The sequence below is a fragment of the Crassostrea angulata genome, chromosome 9 (genome assembly GCF_025612915.1).
Source record: "Crassostrea angulata isolate pt1a10 chromosome 9, ASM2561291v2, whole genome shotgun sequence".
Lineage (NCBI taxonomy): Eukaryota > Metazoa > Mollusca > Bivalvia > Ostreida > Ostreidae > Magallana > Magallana angulata.
This window is the reverse complement of record NC_069119.1, coordinates 32,702,220-32,722,636: the sequence shown is the minus strand read 5'-3', so window position 1 is coordinate 32,722,636 and position 20,417 is coordinate 32,702,220. Positions and strand designations below refer to the sequence as shown.

Genomic DNA, 20,417 nt, shown 5'->3' with positions numbered 1-20,417 from the left:
TTTCCCATCTACATATCTAATAATAAAATAAAACCAGTTTACCGACGATGCGGAGTGTCTTTAAGGTCAAGATCTAGTAAATGAAAAATGCCTACAGGTTTATGAAATTCAAGATATGAATTCGTTTAATGATGCTTCATAACAATATCTTTGTTTCATATGGTGTACCGGGGCTTAAAGTTATGGTAAACACAATGAAAAATCATGTTTTGAACTGTCATTTTCAATGAAATATGAAGGATAAAAGTAACAAATTTAGGAGTTCTGTCCATTTTTGACATATGAAATATATCTAGAATGCCTACAGTCTCTCCAAAAACGGCATTCAACAAGCCCTTGACATCCTCTTTAAAATGATGTCAAATTAATTATAGGTACCGGGATTACTTTTCCCGTAATTAACTATATAATGTCAAAACATTGTTTTATTTTCTACATAATTCCTTTAAAGCCGTAAAATACGGGAAAAGATTCATCAAATCAATTATGACGTCATAATGGTTCTAGCAACAAAAAGGCAGTCTTGAATCATTTACTAGATCTTGACCTTAAGACATCAAAACATTTTGCTGTATTGGTTTGTACATATTTAGAATCAAAAGTATGACATCTCTTTAACCAAGAAACATACGGCAAAAAAAAACTACACACACAGGAAGAGTGTGTTTTTGTATAAATTCTTTGACCAATATTATATGACTGACTAAATTGTGCGTAGTATTCCATAACGTTCAATAATGATCACGATAAAGGGATATAAACAAGAACAGGTGTATAAAAAAGAAAAAAAAAAAAAAAAAAAGACATAGACCTACACTTATTATTACAACAAATGTAATTATATAATGGATATTTAAAAAAAAAGAATCATTAACGTCTAGGGTGAAAAAATTCAGCTGTACATGCGTCACTCAAAAAACCTAAAACATTTTCGAAATAATAAATTAATATAGACAAATAAACAAATGAATAAATTGTGACATATAACTTTGTAAAGTTTTCTTCTACTGCGAAACAACTTTTAAATCTATATATATATATATATATATATATATATATATATATATATATATATATATATATATATATATATGTATATATATATATATATATATATATATATATATATATATATATATATATATATATATAAACAGCTGGTAAGAAAAGAGTTTTCAACAGATAGACGATTGTCATTGACAAATTACTCTCTTTAAAATTTGGACCGTCAAATCGAACTGACAATGAAAATTTGTGTATACGTTGAATATTGTATCAGGCAGTCTAAATCAAAACAAAATGGAATGCATTGAATTTTCGTAAAAAAAAAAAATATAAAATAAAATAAAAGTAGCTGAACAGAATCTTCCTAAGGAATACAAATAGTTTATAAACAAAATAAAGCCCAAAATTAATTGAGAAAAACTTCAAGTAATACTTCAAAATGCTCATGACAAGCAAACCAAACCGTATGCAAGTAACTTCTTAAACCTCTGACATCAATTAAACATTGTGCGATTCGAAATATGCATCCATGAGTTTTCAAAAATATCACGAAACTGTCAGTTACAGAATTGCAACATATTTGAAATAATCTTGGCCAAAGGCATGTTTAACTGACACACAGAGGTATTTTATCCACTTTCTTTTACCCAATCACTTACATCAAAAATGTTCATTTCATATCCATCGTGTCACGACTGTATATAAAGATATCTAATAATTATTAAATATATTATTAAAGATAAAGGTTTACTCTTTCCATCCGTCAAAGGTTTGCAATTCTCTTGCTGGCAAGAGGGGATGAAAGACAACATAAAGCGGGGGGCTACAAAGTTCTTGTTTATAGAGTACAAGTAACTCAACAGAACTCTTCAAAAATCCTTATGTTCATTTGCGTAAATCTTACCAAAAAAATGTAAAATTTTTCGTCTCTTTTCATTGTTGTCAGTAAATAAACAGAGTTTACAACGAAAATATGATGCAACGAAAATGATTGTTTATCCTTCAAGTTTTAAGTAGATGTACATACACGGGAAAAAAAAACAAACCAGCAAAATGACTACAACTTAACATTCACATAATACTAAACAACAAACAAATAAGTAGCAAACATTATTAAAAAAAATCATAGTTTCTATCATCATAATTACCAACAGAGTTTGATATTGATTTTCTATTGTTTATTGAGCTGTTTGACGCTGCAGAAAGCGAGGCATAGACCATAAATTTTAACTAAAACTAAGTCTGTAAAAGTTACTAATGACTATTCAATAACTTGCGTTGCCACCTAGATAGGTCCAAATTATCTAGCCATATGTTAATAATCAACATAAATTAAAATTTTCTTAAACCCTATTATGAGTGAAGAATGGATTATCAGCAATCAAAAAATACATAGTTAAATCAACGAATACTGCAGAAACGGATTGCACACACAGATATGAATATCATTTATCGTGAGCAGTGGTCATTGTTTACACGTAAGAACTCACGTTCTAAGTGTGTCCTGACTTTGGACGATTTGAGCCAGTTTTCATTGACTGCCAGTTGTTTTGTTAACAACGTTTGAATATTTTGTGTAGAAGATAAAAACTTACACCATACTGATTTGCGTAACTTCCGGGTATTTACTTGTATGATTGATGAATAAGCAGGGTGTTTTGTAATTTGTTTAGAATGGAAATCCGTGGGCAACAGAGAAATATGAAATTAATGAATTATGAAAATTTTAAGCAACAGAGAGGCTACATATTTATGGCATAAACCTACCTGAAGTCTGAAATGTGTCATGAACTGTTAACTATCATTTATAGCTGGATATTTCATTTCAGCAAGATATGCAAGACAGAAATAAATTGATTATCTTGCATATATGAAAAAAAAACACTGAAAAAAGATGATTTTATGCAGGGTTTTAAAGTCCTTTAGACCTAGATGTTTGGTTTGCATACAAAAATATATTATGTTACTGTATATGATACAGTATACAATCTAAATACTATCTAAATCTAGTTTAGATTTTTGATGCACAGCATACTTGAAAGTCTGGTCTATATCTTATGTATACAACTGGAGCAATTTCGTAAAACTTTCATGAAGGAAAAAAATAAATATGATATGTATGTGTTATTCAACTCTCTATGATGATTTATATAACAAGTTAAATGCATCATAATGTTGATGAGAAATGCATTTCTTAGATCTAATCTAGATAATTTTGATAATGTTTTTAAGTATACAGAATGTATTCTATCAATTTGTTCTTCGTTTCTTTGAAAGAAATTGTATACTCACAGACTCAACGTTAGAAACAGTAAAAATTTAATAAATATAGTGTGATGAATAATGAGATTCATGGATTAGATATTAATTTTTCGTTTCTGTATTTATAAACAAAACATTTGCTCTAGATTCTTGGAAAATAATTAAACAAAGTCACATCACTTCAATGAGGGAATTACATAATATAAAAGTTTATGTGTATTCAATTAATTGTGTTGTTTTTTAAAATGATCCTCGTCATCTAGACTTATATGTTTATAATTATCTTAGTTGGAACGTTCTGCAATTATTGGTGTTGAAAATTTCAAACTCTTGTTTTCATGTACACAAATTGCATAGTCCTATGATAACCCTAAGTTCTTGACAATTTCTGGACTTTTGGTGACTGCTATTATATCGAAGCATCTGTTCAATCAAAATTCACACTAAAAACGGAATCTTTGACAAAACCCGGTCATTCAGTATAATTTTTTTAGTACATATTTTTTTTTTCAAAAGTTGAATTTGAAAATATCTGTATTATTATCTGGACATTATCCAAATCATCTAGACTATAAGTTTTAAAAGTGAATATTACTTTTTTCATATAATACTTAAAAATATATCTACATACTTTCCGAATTATCTAGACAATAAATTTTTTTAAAATTACTAATTTTTTTTGGCATCCTCTTTCACTCTCTAGACATTATCTTAATTATCTTCAATTATGTAACTACTGTTTTGCCTGGCATTTTTTGTAATTCTAGATTTCAAGATTTTATCCCAGTTATCTAGAATTTATTGATTACTGATTGCCTTGTGTCTTTTGTAACTACATGTTTCTTGACATTATCTTACTTATCCAGACTTTTCAAAAAATATCATCAAACTTCATATCATCTGTAAGTAACTAGACATTATCAAACTTATCTAGAATTAACTAAATAATAATTGCTTGGCATCCTCTGTAGCTATCCACATGTAATCCAACTTATCTAGAGTTTAATAAATAATTGTATCACCCAATTTGGCATTATCTGTAAGTATCTAGACCTTATCCGAAAGTGTCTAGACATTATCCAGGTAGTGCTCGAACGTCCACTTCTGGGACTCCTTGCCATTACATTTCTCTGTGTACACATGCCCATTGTTCTTCTCGTTCTTCTTGTCGAGACAGAGGACCTGTCCTCCCGAGGTTGTACCCGTAATTATCAGCTTGTCCTACAAACAGACAGGATGTCAATCATGTGATGATAATTTTGATATGACACTGTAATGATGTCACAATGGATTTTTACCAATTAAATAAACAATATAGAAAAGGCTACATAAAACTGATTTATACACTCTAGATACAATAAAAGATGAAAAGAATCTCTTATAAACTCTGATGATGATGATTTTTTTCCAATACATATATATATGTTTTGATTGACTGCCTTTAATCATTGAAATTACTAGTAGTTGACCTTTGACCTACCTTATCGTGTTTCCACTTTTGATTGGCTGCCCCAGTACAGGACTCCAGGGGGACACGACCTCCCTCTGAAACCACCGTGAGACATGCCTCCTCACGTCTGAGTTCATCATTAATGCTCAGAGAAAACACCTGTCAGTGCAGAAAATAAAGAAAATTAAGTTGATATGGAACATCTCCATGTTGCAACATATTACGGTATTAATGGAAATAAACAATAAAACACATATAATTTTATAAATAGTTTCTTTCCGAAAATTGTTATCTAGCACCTAGTGCAGCAGGTTAGAAGGTTCACTACGAATCTAAAGTCATGACTTTGAATCCTGCTAAGGATTTTAAATGTTTTTACCTTTCTAAAAATATTTTATAAATATTTTTTGTTAAAAATTGGAAAATTTGAAAATTCTAAACCAGTAAATTAAATTATTTCTATTGTAATGTACTTTAATCCACATCAATATTGACAGATGTCTGTCTCATACCACCTTAAATGAATATTGATAAGAATTTTATAAGAAGGACTTATAACATTTTCTTATTTTAACTTTGAGGTAATCATAGGAAACTTTTATGCTAAATAAAAAAAAACAAAGAACAGTAATCAAGTAAATAAATGAGTTGACAAAATGAAAATAAATTCTGTGTACAGGGAAATATTTGTCTCAATCTCATTTTTGCCCATTTCACCCTCATTGTCAGCAGGTGAAATGAAGACTGGGCGAGTTGAAGATAATTTCAAATTACTGTTTTAATTAGAAAGAGTATCTAACATATAGTATCCCTTTATCTGAACAAGTCTGTGACATGATGAAACCGTTTACAAGTGTAGAAGAACAAAAACAACCCTCTATCCAGTATGTGTTCTATTCAAAACACTACATCCGAAATATAAAACGATCTTTGAATTTCACACTGCTACAACAAAGGGGCAATTAAAACACAGACCTCATTAGCACTGGCTCCGTTTTGACAGCTGTAGATTCCCATATCAAACACCGTCTTCTCATCCTTCTGAAGTGTGTCAAGGCACAGGTTGCTGGGAGGATTTCGGACCTGTTCAATAGGAGTAAAAATATCCTTAACATTGAGCACATTTTCGGGATATCAATAAAAGAAGGCCTTTTGAATAGTCTTTCGATGAACATTTGAATTTTCTACTCTCTTTATTGTGTTTAAATCAAATCTAAATCAATATCTAAATAAAACAATAAAAATAAATCAGACATAAAATTGTTACTATTATTTATCCTTTTTTTTTAAACTTAATTTAGAATAGAATAGATTCTCAAGGAAACAAATATCTTTTTTTTTCATTGTCAAAGCACCAGTATTTATAAAACCAACATTCTCTTTCATATCCTTTTACATTTATCTAAATTAAATGGAATGATAAAAAAATGCTTCCTCACCATCCCCCAGGCATGAACATTCTCATCAGGAATGAATTTCTCTGGGTACACATTATCCAGGAACCACTTGAAGCTCTTACAGTTGAGCCTCTTTCTGAGCTCCACACGCTCAGATATGTCCCCGTAATCCTGGCCCTGAACAAAACATTTGACACTTTCCATTTCAATCTGGATTAATATTCATGGAATCATCTTCAAGTTGGTGGCTGATTGTGCTTAGTGGTTGCATTATATTATTTATATGAAAATGTGACACTGACTTGCAATTGGATTATCACCACATGAACAGTTGAACTGTAATTGACAAAGTCCCAAGGATACAAATTTAATCTTTGACCTTTAGCAATGACCTTAACCTTTATTGATATTAACCTCTGACTTATCAATTTATTTAATGACAGTTGACAATCCTACATACATTGGTAACAACTAATTGTTGTTGACAAGCCAATCGTGTTAAGTAGTTTGTGTACCCTGGGTGATCATTCGTGTAACATGCAGGATTGTGTGTGTATCAGAAAAATTGATTTGGAAATGCATTTTTTACTGTGTGTGATCACACGTTTTTTTTTATTTTGTAACTTTTTTGTATTAAAAGATATGTCTAAAAATGAGATTACAGCTAAACAGAAAGAAAGCAATAGTAGAAAGAGAGACAACTCAAATACAATTATGTATCTCCAGATCAGCAATTTTAAATCAATTTTTACAATAAATACAGATTTGCAAAATTTATCAAGGAATGCAAATATGACCTTTGATGACATTGACTTCTGTATCTTATGTTTTACTTATCAATGACCACAGATGATCTTGAAATAACAATGACCTTAAACCTTTATTGACATTAACCTCTGGCTTATCAATCAATTCAATGACAGTTGACCATCCTATAAACAGTGGTAACAATGTAATTGTTGACCATTTGCTTTATCAATCAAGTCAATGACAGTTGACCATCCTATATACAGGGGTAACAATGTAATTGTTGACCATTTTAAGTTGACCTTCTTGACCATTTTGTTGACTATTTTAATTAAGTTTCTACCTGGTACGTGTATCTTAATTGTAGAGTTCCAAAATAATGAACAAAGATAATAATGGAGGCAGACAGGACAAACTAAAAATATTCTTGGAAATCATGCACTTACCAGTAGGTCCTTCCTGTGGGTATAGAATAATCTCTTGTACTCATCCATCCAAACTTCAGCCAAGCGCATCGAGTTAATTCCATGTGTGTCTTTATTGCCTGGAGGAGTGGAAATTTTAGACCAATGAGGACAATATCAAAGGAATAGAAGCAAACATCTCTTTGTCAAAAGTTGAAAGGCTTTCAAAAACACCAATGACTAGGTACTGTAGTTTCATTACGGTAATATTCGTGGGTATTTATCTTGGTGGATTCAATGAAAATCACAGTTTCAAGGACACATGGATTCGTGGCCAATGATCCTATCAATCTAATATTATAATGTAAGTAAAAATTGCACTTGAATGAACATTAAATTTTGTGGATCACGAAAAATTTGGTATTCAATGAATATTGATAAAACCAGAGTAAAAGAAAAAGCTATAAGCCTTGTATGTGATCCAATTCTGAGAATATCAGAGGTTGATTTATAATGTAAGGCGCTTAGAATTACCTGGGAAAGTGTATGGATGACTGGCCCTAAAGATGTGTCCAACACGAGAGCAGGGGATAAACTCCAGCTTGCCCCCACACATCCAGGTCTGCAGAGAATTGTCAAAAAGTTTTAATTCAAGACCAGAAATTTTAAATAAATTAGCATCATTTTTCTTCTGAGTATTCTAATGACTTAATATTATCTATTTTTCTATTCATGTCACTCATAAAATCGTAAATACATGTATGATGAACCACTTCCTAATCTCTGTCAATTGCAATGGGGGTTTTTTTTCCTTTATTATAAACAAAGTCATAAAAAATTTTGTTAAAATATAATGAACAATCTTTTGCCTAACAAGATCTTTAAAATCTTAAACACTAGCTATGACAAAGTTTTTCTATTCATTGACATGTAACTCATTAAATCATATGATGAACCTCTTCCTTTTGGACTATTTCAATTGAGTTTTGTTTTTTAAATTAAGTTTTTTTTACATAAATTATGCCTTATCATATTATTTTTTGTCAAACAATAAGAGAGATCCTTCTTGGAACATACTCTGAAGGAAATCTCCAGGTTTTCTCCACCCCAAACGTCCATCCCAGGGTCATAAGCTCCAATTTCAAAAAAGAATTTTCTGTCTGCAGCGAAAAGCCCTCCCGCCATTGTTGGTGATCTACCAATCAGAAACAAGACAGAAATATGTATTAGTGATTTAAATACTTCAAACATTAATACCCAGTAATAAGATTTATATGTGGAGACAACTTGCATAATCTTAAAATCGCCAAGTTTTATCCACAACTTTAAAACTAAAGAGTTTCTATAAGGGGAGATAATACTGGGTAGGTAGTTTTATTAGTATAACAAGTAGAAGTTATCCTTCCTGACTCAATATATACATGTATGCTGTAAACTAATCTTTTGAGAATCCATTATAATAATGTACAACTTTATGTCATTTACCGAGCCATAACACTAAGTCTGACACAGTCCAGAGAAAACAGAAATCCAGAGAACTTAATATTTTATACCCATGTCAGCTGAATCTTTATAACATACAGTCTGGACTTTTTTAAAGAAGAAAAACCGACCTGCTTTTTCATAAATTATTCAAGTCTTGTTATGTAATTAAGCTGTCATGTTTGCATATCAGGGCAATTAAGTAAACTTTTTTTCACTATACAAAAAGCTTTACTGACAGTTTAAAGTAATTTACAACTGCACTGCACATAATAAACATTTCTTTACAGTTTTGTATGTGCGTGTATTTTCAGAATATGCATGTATAACACTGGTTTACAAATAAATAAAATGATTTCTGTTTTTTATTTTTCTAGTCATATTTTGGGTAGCAATTGATTTGTGTTTAATAACAATCAAATAAATAAATCAAATCAAAATCCAACTCTTGAAGAATTCTAAGGTGTAATATGTACAAGATTTTTTTTATTAGTTGTAACATGATTTTTTTCTATTCATTTTTTTGTTTTTTTGATTAAGAGTTATCTGTGGATATTTTGGAGAAGGGGTATACATAAACTGTTGGTATTTTCCAATCAGATTAATGAAGTCACTGTGCATGCTCCATGACCTTACTAACCCCACAGGATCTGTGTACTTCCTGTGAACTAAGTCCCTTGATGGAACATCCCTCCATGTAAAATGGAGACTCCAGGAGAATCCCCCAACCTGGTACCCCCCGTTTTTGGAATATTCGAGAGTGTCAGCATCAATGGCGTCCACAATCGGACAAACCACACTGTTGGGAAATTCCTTGATCCGAGACAAAATTGGCTCCAGCCTGAAGAGTTCAACAAAGGGAAACAACTCATCAAGAGAAAAGGGGGTTGCATACAGATTGCTCCCCTGATTAAATGGCTGACATGGTCTCTGACCTCAGTGGTGTTTGGAATCATTGGAATTTATTTGTGTGCATCCAAGCAAGTCTATTGCAAGCAATTTCAAATATCAGGACAAACCAAAAAGGGATGTTTAAAAAATCAGGGTTTTATGTATATTCCTGGCCTTCAGACTAATATTATGCAAACCTTCGTCAATTTTTAGAACCTGCAATTTTTTCCATATTTGCATCCTCATTTTATATAACCAAGAATAAGGAATAAATTATAATTCTTTTTTTAATTTTTTCGTTCATATCTTTTTTTTAAATGCACACAATATATGCATGAGTTACATTCATACACGTAGTTTGAATTCTTTTAAATGCCAATTCTACACAACTCTTAAACCAACAATACGGAGATATAGAAACTTAGTGATGATAGTACATGTACTACAACTTATAATACACTAATACAATTTCTATGAAGACACACAATGCTAGCTGAGGTGTTAGTTCTGGAGGCTTGGGAGAATATAGGACGAAGAAAATAAACACAAGACACCACATACTGATAGCCAACTTTCATTTGCGACAACTTTATTTCTCGATTTACTTCTGTAAAACTGTTTTGCACGACTAATGTTCCTGACCAAACTTTAACCTCATGGAAATTTTTCGCACAGAAATAAAAGTTGGTTAACAGTACATCCCTCTTTCCTTTTAAATAATACATACATGTATCTATAAAAAAAAAGATATTAATTAACTTATTTAGTATACAGTTTTAAGGGCATGCTTTTGATTCACACAAACAATTTAATCTGTAACAAAAGAAAGTACAACCATTTGTTCTAAAACCATAATGTCTTTTAAAGTTTATCAAAATACTGTACAACGTGGGGGGTAAATAAAGTGATCTTTTAAAATTTTAACAGAAAATAAAAATGACACAAGTTTAGAATTCAAGATATTTTGCCCAATTAACATAACTGAAGAATTACTGTAAATGGGTGAAAAATTTAAAGATATCCAAAAGGAATTAACTTTAGCTAGTGTGTAGTATTGTTAACCTGTGGATTGGACCAGAGCAAGAGGATATCTGAAGTAATCTGCATGCAAATGTTTACAGATTTACAGTACTAATGGAAGAGGAGGATAGGTCATTGAGTGCATTGTGAGTACAAGTGTACCTAATCGGTGCTATGCCTGACGACCGCCTCTTCTGTTCATGCTCAGGAATTGGACGCCATGAAAAGTGAAGGGACCACCAGAAACCACCGACAGAGAACGAGCCGGTGCCGCCGTACTGCAGTGTGTTCTTGTCGATCAGGTCGATCTCCGGACACAGAACGGCCGTCCTGTCTTCTTTGATTCGAGCTAGCATTGGCTCCAACCTGTAGGAACAAAATGGATTCCCACGTACCACTACTCAGTGAAAGATTTACAGTAATCAAGCTAGAATACAAGGGAGAGAAGCCACTAGCAGATACTGCAGACTGTAGATTACTGTGTAGTGTAGATGCCGAATTAAAAACGAAGAATTAATGTCTTGTAAACAAATCATGAAATTTTAAAGCATCCTTTGCACATTTTAAATACTCACTTTTATTTTTCTGACAGTTATTAACTTAATGAAGAAATAATAACAGACTGAGTATTTACTTGTGCATGTAATTTTGAATTCTGATGAATTTGATTTAAAATGGCAGAAATGGGGAAATAAGTACTTGTGTAAAAAATTAAGATGAAAATTTAAAATGTCGGTCATAAATGTCTGCACATGTTACATATGATATACACAGTAAAACACAATAAAATTAAAACAGCTGACAAGCTTTAGTCACAAAACAAAGGATGAAGCCACCAATAACCTTAATTGTATGTTCTCAAGACCTGATTATTGAAAAAAATATATCTTCACTAGGTCAATATACCGGTACTGTATAATCTGGTTACAGTGAACACCCTTATAACGAATTCATGTTTACCAGTTTAATTCCCCTTTTCTTAAAAAATGTATACCTAACTACTTGATTGGATATACATGTAGCAAACAATGTTTTATTGAGTGAAATTTGCTCGTATCCCTGGCGCTTCATGGTAATTGTGTTTTACATGTGCTTAATGAACATGTGGTTTCTGTAAAAATCAAGGCTGCAGCATTTTACAAAAGAACCACAGTTGATAAAATATATGAATTCCAAACAATATAATACCTATTATACTTATGCAAATAAAAAATTCTTATGTAATTAAAAGTTGAATTTTAGTAGAACATTTTTTTTTTAATTATGTATTCACTCTATGTGCTGATCTAAGATCATATTCTATGAGACTGAGAAGATTCACATTTCTCCTTCAACTACCAACAGATGTTAGCGTAACATGATCACTGCACTCATATGTCTGACCAACACATGATCAATACATTTTATTATTTACAGAAATAAGAGAGTTTGTAATCAATTATGTCACTGAGACCTAGTTGAAAAACCAAAACGTACTTCGTTGTCTCATGTAAAGGGCAAATAGGGAGTTTTAGATTAAATCTCTGACAGCTTTTAAGATAATAAATACATTTTAATATATTTGTGGTAAATAATGTAAACCAATTTTTATTCGCGGTGACTTCTGTTCACAATTGATCTCTGATAAACTAGTTTATCCCGACTACTGTTTGTGATCAAGCCTTATTCAGACCCGTTGTTACAACCAAGCGACAAGAACTGGTTCGCAGCTAGAAATATTTGCGCCAACGAGGCTTTCGCTAACCGCCGGAAAATTTCTCACACGCAAATAAAAGCAAATAAAAATTGAATCCCAAGATTAAAGTTGGAAATTCCAAGATTAAAGTTGGAAATTCCAACTTTAAAGTTGGAAATTCCAACTTTATGTATAACTTTCCAAACTAATTAATGATTAAAATACAATAAGTACAGTGAACCTTATAATATCTCTTTATCTAGTAAACCTCTTGTGACTAACTTTTCCTGAAAACTTCATACTTCCTGACATATTTGTTCTGAAGACATCTACGTAATTCCCACTGGGGTTTTTTTATGTACTTGTAATAAAACAATTCTCCATTTTTATGGTTGCAGGTTTCCTTTTCCAGATTTTGAAATTGCTAGCTTTGAGATGTGCACATTAAGAGAGAATGGTTTCTTCATCTGATCCACATTGGCTTATGTACATGCAGTCAGAGACCATGGTAGCCAAATTGTATTCATAAACACATAAAGTATAAACAATTACCAGTATAAAAAATACATGAAATTATAATTATATTCATAAAACAAAATAAAATTGTTTCTCTTAAGGAAAGCAGCAATTTTGTTAATTCTAATTAAAAAATGAAATAATAATTATTTGAATATTCATGCAGAGGTTACACACGGTACTGTCATAATTTATTTACTTGTACATGTAGTACTAACTGTATTACATTTATCCATTTATATCGTATAATTTGTCTTCATTCAAAATAAATCCAGATTCGTTTGAAGTTTAATATTTCAACATTCAAATAATATACCATGTGCCGATCTAAGGAAATATATCCCCCCACCCCTGGAAAATTCAAATTTTTAAAATTCACATCACATTAAAATAATTCTCAAAAGTAGGCCTTGGACCCCCACTGGAAAACAATTTAAACTATTCCCTGGATCCCCCTGGGAAAACTCTCTGGAACTGCACATGTATACATTATACTAAAGACCTAAAAAGAACATAATTATCTCCCCTGGTCTGTGACCTACTTACCAGCCAGTGTTGGACTCACAATGGGAGTCCAGAAATATCAGAACGTCTCCCGTCGCTGCCTTGGCTCCTGCTAATCTTGCTCTGATTAATCCGCTGCGCTCCTTTGTACGGATGATTTTCACAATACCATCCGGCCACGTCTTGGCGACGTAATCGTGGAGTTTGCTGCCAAGCTCCGCTGTTAAAGAGTGTATAAATATACAGTTATGAAAGAAATCGTCAATGTAATCATGAAGTTTTACTGCCAATCTGCGCTATTACAAAGTGTATGAATATGTATACAGTTATAAAAGAAATCGTCGAAGTAATCAAGAAGTTTGTTGCCAATGTCTGCTGTTAAAGAATGTATGAATACATGATGTACATTTATTAAAGATATTTGCTATGTAATCATGAAGTTTGCTGCCAAGCTCTGCTATTAATTAAGGAGTGATAATTTTGGTCGTGGCATGGTCTAATCCATGGTCTGTCCCTCATCTTTTATAAAATTATTGGGCTATATAGGCTTCAAAATTGATTTGTAATGTTATTACAGATAAAGACAGTTGAAAATGTAAATATATAAAGTTATCACAATACTTCTCGTTTGAGGAAATTTGTTATGAGAAATAAAAAATTATTAACATCACTGAAGAATTTAAATCAAAGTTTGATTGGTGAAATCATTTTGAAATTTGAATGATGTCACTTAGCTCAGCTGTAGTAAACAATATCAATAATCAATATTGTCAATTACATGTACATGTATAACGGTACAATAAAAATACTCTTTTGGGAAACATGACAAAAATATACTGTATACTGGGAAGATTCTCCCCTGTTTTATTTTCGCCCCTTTTGCCCTCGTTGTCAGAGGGTGAATTTAAGACTGGGCAAATTCCAAAGTCTCCTATTCTATATCTTTAAACACAAATGGCTGGGCGAATGAAAGACTGGGTGAAAATGTTTGCAAGTGTAGAAGGGCGAAAATTACACAGGACGAAAATAACCCTGTATACAGTAGTCTTCCAAGAGATGCACTACTTTTGAGAATTTACTTTGCAAGAGAATATCAATGATAAATTAGGTTTTAATTATGCAATTCTGATTCTTTTTTAAATCTAGTTTTGCTCATTTCAAGTGAGTGCAATACTTACGGCGGTCTGAGAAATCGTCCAGTAGAATGACCTCATGGAGATATTGCGGTGGTGAGCGGTTGACCACACTGTGAGCGGTTCTAAGAAGTGGCGACCAAGCCTCGTTATGAAATATGATGATCACACTGGCAGTAGGCAGTTCTTTTGGGTATTTCACTTCTCGACATCTAAAAATGGAGTAAATCAGCAATATAGTTAAAGCAAATTACAATTTTGTAAAAGAAAGCATTTATAAAATTATACTTTAGCTGTCTTGATTTCATTGCTCATAAAATCTGATAGGAAATGCGTCACAATATGAAGGTGTCCCATACCAACTTAAAATGATCATGAAATGCAATTTATATGCAACGTACCGTATATACGGTAATTTTCGTAATGATTTAATTTTCGCTTTTTTGTGATCCCTTTTAAATTGCAAATAATTAAATACCCAGATATTATATCCTGTATCATTTTCTATAAGAAACTGTTTAAAGTGCAAAAAATAACTGACGCAATTAAAAAAATGTAACAGATTTTCCTCTTTTTCGCAAATTTTGTGGCACGTGAAAAAAAACGGATATACAGAAAAATATTGATCATGTTGATAGGATCATTGTTAATGAATGTACATATCCTTCATTAAGAGAATTTTCCTCAATCTACAAAAATTGATGCCTACGAAATACTGTATACCAGGCTTGGGGCGAATTACATTGTAAAGTAATGCATTACACATTACGATTACTTCATGAATTTGGGCATTAAATTACCATTACCATTACCATTACTTAATTTTCTTGAAGTAATGCATTACATTACCATTACATGAGTAAAGTAATGCATTACCATTACCATTACTTTGTAATAAGTCAATAAGTTTTAAAAAAGTAATTTAAAAGCTGAATAAAAATTTTTGCAAACATTTCATATATAAAACACAATTAAACATATTTACAGGTTCATGTTCACTATCACATTCAAATTTGATGAACTAAGTTTCAAATATTTTATTTCTTTTATACAGTGTATACAGTGAAATATTTGTCCTGTTTATTTTCGCCCCTTTTGCGTTTGTAGCCTCAGTTCAAATCTCACTGGGGCTTTTATTATTTTTACCTTTCAATAAATTTTTTAAAACATAATTTTTTGTAAAATTTTTAAATTCTAAACCGGTTAAAGAATTTTTATTATAATATAATACTTTTATCCATATTAATATCGACAGGTGTCTCATACCACCTCAAAAAGACAATTTAACATTTATACCAAATTCATACTCATTTGAACTACTTAGGGGATACATATTGGTCTCTTTTAACCATACATGCAGCGGTATATAAAAAAGTGTTGACTTGGAGAATGTTTAAAATCAAATCATTTCTAATTAATTAACATTAAATAAATTAGCAGTCTAGATATTCAGATTTGATAATATTATTATAAGTCAGAAGAATTAATCAAACTCTTAGCCTTGTACATGTATAAGGATTAAGATATAACTTTTTCTTACACCATCACTCTGTCTCAATTGAAAAATGATGAATTATAATGAACATATGATCTTTATTTTAAACAGAACTACATAACTACATGTACATAATTTTATTTGCTTTCTGTCCTGAAAATGAATTGTTTAATATCAAATTCTGTTTTCATTAAGCCTGTTTTGTCATGCACAGTACATTGCCATCAAAATCTGACAAGTGTCTCCATATCATCATTCAGCTTATGTAAGAACTCTGGAGTCTAAGAAACATGCTGGAGCTAATACAAGATCAGAGGATGACATTTACGATTGTATATCAACTAGACAACAGCTTTCAAATAACTGACAGTAAATTATGATAAGGGCTTTCAATAATCTTGAGGTGGTGCACATGAATTTATCCATTTGACTCGACTGTAGCTGTTTTAGAATCATTTCCAATAGCTCTTTTTGCCAACTATGAAATCTGACACAGTGAGTTCTGATTTCTGAAAACATTAGCATGGTGCCATCAAATGTAATATATACTGTAAGTCATTTAAATTCCATGGTGTTAAAATTTCAAGATTTTTATTGAAGTACCAATCACGATGGTTTTAATTTCACGCTGCTTAAAAATCAATTGATCAGAATATGAGCAATGAAAAGTTTTTGAAAACTAATGATAGTATTCACGATGGATTAAATTTCGTGAAAAAATATTAAATCGCGAACATAGTGAAATTAAAACCATTGTGATAATTTGCCAATCTACAGTATAGGAAATTAGGAATAGTCTGTGGCTTGACAAAGGATTGAACCTTGCTCTCCCCTGTATTTATAGTCTGAAGCTCTGTCACTGAACTATAATAATACAGGCTGATATTCAACAATCATTGAGCCCAAAGTACTACAGTAGCATGAGAGAGAGAGAGAGAGAGAGAGAGAGAGAGAGAGAGAGAGAGAGAATGTTGTATTATCATACCTGGAATCTCTAACGTCTGGTATGGAGCGGTCCAGCGCTATTTTATCACTGGCTATGATGTTGAAGGCCTCCTTTTTAAACAGAGAATCCGCCAATGCTTTTTCCTCTCCCTGTAACGTCACGGCTCTCCCTTTCTCGCCGAGGCCTTCGCGTTTGCCCTCCTTCTCACGGTATTTCATAAATCGTTTATTCCGGAGATGCAGTATTTCTTCATCATTCACGGAAACTTTGGAGAAATTGTAATAAAAGTAAGAAGTGACAAACACCAGTGCCAGCACTGTCAGGATTTTCCAGTCAAGCCGTTTTCTTCTACCACATAAACGTGGCATTTTACGATATTGTGTACATCAACGAATTGGAAAGTAAAAGTACGTGTGAATACTAAACAGAAAATCGACCCTATAGCCCTAACGGAATATGCATTTCCGGGTTTATTTACAGAGTTATCGGCCGTCCCTGAAAGACAAACACAAAATAGTCATTTTCATCAACGATTGCTAAATATGAAATGTGGAATTTCTTCAGAAAAAAGGAAAATAAAGTTTGATACATCTTCTAGAGTTTAAATCGTTCTTTTGTCTATTTATCCATTATAACATACGTGCATGTACATCTATGTGGGCCGTGAACAAGGATGCGAGGTACTTAAAAGAAATAAGCACATCCGTATGCTCTTTCTTATCTTGCAAATATTGTATGTATATACATGTATGCATGGGGCATATTTTGCATTGTATTTTTGATGAGAAGACGTTAACACAGTCATTGATTCTACATTTGTGTATATGAAGATACACGTGTCATATACATTGGCATGATTTAGATGTATCCCCAAGTACCCAAACTCCGTCATCATAAGCAGAAAACATCCCGCGTTTTTCTGTAAATTATTTTTTGCGGTTTTTATCATTTGCAATCACTAAATATAACCTGAAACATTATAATTTATAAAATTATTAACAAAAATATTTTTATTATTATTCAAATAAGCCCTCTGAATACGACGTTTATCACACGTGCTACCAAAACTTATGAACCTAACTCCGTCACCCACACCAGGGAATGGAGACACATTAACAATTTAGTTTAACCTAACTTGTATCTAGGCCAAGTTATATTATAATAAGTAAAATTGGTGTATACAATTTAAACGGTATTTAATTTCATCGAAATGAAATGATCCCCAGAATAAAAAATGGGTCCTTGTAACAACAACCACAATGACCTTTTCATAATGCATGGATGCCATTTGATTACATATTTTGTCCTTACATATTTTAAATATATTCATATCAATAATGAATATATTAATGATTATGTTATTTATTTATTACATTTTTAATAAATGTAGCATATTCTAAATACCAATATACCATATATATATCTATAACCCTGTATAAGGCAAAAATTACGACAGGAGCGATTTGACGTTATCATCAAATAATTTAATTCTGGCTGTAACGCGCTTTCTGATTGGCTAAAAGAATATTTTATATCGTATAAAGATTGTTGCCTACGTCATAGTAAGACTAACGTTACGTTTGAATTTTGAATATTTTACGTCATTTTAAAGGTCAAAGACAATTTTTATCTACAATTAAGAGTAAAAAATTAAATTATAAGCAATGAATTCAATATTTATTAGTTTTATACGATATAAAATGGTTTGAAACAGTTTACGCTTTATTATAAACCGCTTCGCGGTTTATAAAGCGTAAACTGCCCCAGATTACCGTAATTCATCGAATGGGCCCGCATGTCTTTTAGAGCACCCGTGAAAAAGTGTTAGCTGATTTCGTGCAATTATTGTTGCATAAAATGAACATGGTGTAATTTTGTTATGTTTGAACACATTCTTAGATTTAACTGTTGTAAATTGTTGACATTTGATTGAAGATTTTTGACATGCAAAAAATGACGTCATAATCGCACTTGATTTCAAACGGCGAGGAGTTTCCCAGAGGTGACGGAGTTAGGGTAGTAACGGAGTTAGGGGGCTTTGCGATATTTGCGGAAAATAAGACAAGGCATCATAACCAAGCTGAAGCTAGCAGCCACTAACAGCATGCAGCCACTAAGCCCGTAGAAGCTAGCAACCAATAAGAAAATTCATTAAAGTACTGAGAGTACTCGAACAAAAATTATATTTTACTTTATTATCGGCATATTTTAATTAATATCAAGAAAATTTAAGCATGCATAATTTGTCTGACCATTGACAACCTTATTCTAGGCAGTAAAGCTCGCCTGGATAAAATTATCAATGCGTTTGTGTCTAATGAATTCAATTGAATATTGGTATTTGTCTATTCGAATGCTTAAAAATTGATCACCAAGTCTGTTTACTATTCTACAAAAATAACATGCATCGAAAATCATAAAAATCCTCGTATTATTGCAAAAATGGGACGGTCAGGCTTTTAACATTGTGATTTTATTCTCATCAAAAATTACCCTTAATCGAAAAACAAAACGTTAAATTAAATATTAAAAGATGAATTTTGGGATCATTTTGTGTCGGTCATGATTTGAGAAAAAACGAGACTATTTAGCTCACTCGAACTTTGCATTTTTTAGCATTTCACAATGATATAAGGGTGAAAAGTGTTCCATTATCTACCTTATCTTTGAAGTGTGCATCAAACGAATACCAGGGCAGTGTGGAGAACCTATGGGGCTACTATTTCCCGGTTTCAAATTTGGACTGTAGGGGTACCACCAAGTGGCTCCCAGGGGTTTCGGCTCATTGCAGGGCTTTATATCTGACTTGAGTTTGATCGGTGGCACCCCTACAGCTAAATTGAGATGGGGATTAGTAGCTCCATATGCCCCCTACACTGCCATCCCAAACAAAAACTTTTCTTAAAAAATCATATAAAATGCTATCGTTTATTTGTTTTCATCAAACTATTCTCAGGTAATTGATAACAAATTATACATTTTCATGTGAAAACAGACTATAATAGCCTCCTGACTGAGGTGTGGAAATCAAAATGTTGGCCAGGTGGGAATCGAGAAATGGGAATAAATCGAAATACGTCAGTACATCAATAACAGATGTGGGTATAAACTCTTTAAGAATGGTCTGTCATATGCCTTATTTGAATATTTTGAAACATGCACCATAGACGGGTGCAAAAATGCCACCTTGGAAGTGGCATAAACAATATATATATAATTAAATTAACATATGCACAGCCATATTAAGTTACATAATTCATTTTATATGTCCCTACAAACCAAATTGAATACTATTTTATACACTTTGTGATCAAGCAAAGTAAGTGATTTTAAAACAGCGTCTTTATCAGTATTTTTCAAAATACATAAATACCTAAACTTTACATCTACAATACATAACGTTATCATTATTTACATAGATTCAAATGAGATAATTTTAAAATAGGCCATATCATGGTCATGGAACCTCCTCTTAAGAAGAATCAATAAA

The 20,417-nt window shown here is 31.8% G+C and overlaps 1 protein-coding gene across 2 annotated transcripts; it reads right to left on the bottom strand.

The window, feature by feature from the left end:
* Positions 1-1,137: 1,137 nt before the first annotated feature.
* On the bottom strand, positions 1,138-17,333 carry LOC128163841 (probable N-acetylgalactosaminyltransferase 9). Of its 2 annotated transcripts, none has more exons than XM_052827509.1 (11): positions 16,967-17,333; positions 14,532-14,698; positions 13,396-13,573; positions 10,821-11,024; positions 8,343-8,460; positions 7,800-7,887; positions 7,308-7,405; positions 6,157-6,291; positions 5,693-5,800; positions 4,748-4,876; positions 1,138-4,488 (listed from the first exon to the last, which is right to left on the bottom strand). In XM_052827509.1, the coding sequence occupies exons 1-11, from the start codon at positions 17,293-17,295 to the stop codon at positions 4,336-4,338; spliced, it is 1,707 nt and encodes a 568-aa protein (XP_052683469.1). In that variant the 5' UTR covers positions 17,296-17,333; the 3' UTR covers positions 1,138-4,335. The 2 variants fall into 2 exon arrangements, with proteins under 2 accessions (XP_052683469.1, XP_052683470.1); XM_052827510.1 differs by lacking the exon at positions 10,821-11,024 and adding an exon at positions 9,388-9,588.
* Between the last annotated feature and the right edge of the window lie 3,084 nt (positions 17,334-20,417).

Coding starts and splice junctions, on each gene's coding strand:
- LOC128163841 (XM_052827509.1), bottom strand. CDS start 17,295: ATGCCACGTTTATGTGGTAGAAGAAAACGGCTTGACTGGAAAATCCTG. Junction 11,025..13,395: donor TGTGAGTCCAACACTGGCTG/GTAAGTAGGTCA, acceptor TTGTTCCTACAG/GTTGGAGCCAATGCTAGCTC. Junction 6,292..7,307: donor CCCACAGGAAGGACCTACTG/GTAAGTGCATGA, acceptor TGTTTTGTTCAG/GGCCAGGATTACGGGGACAT.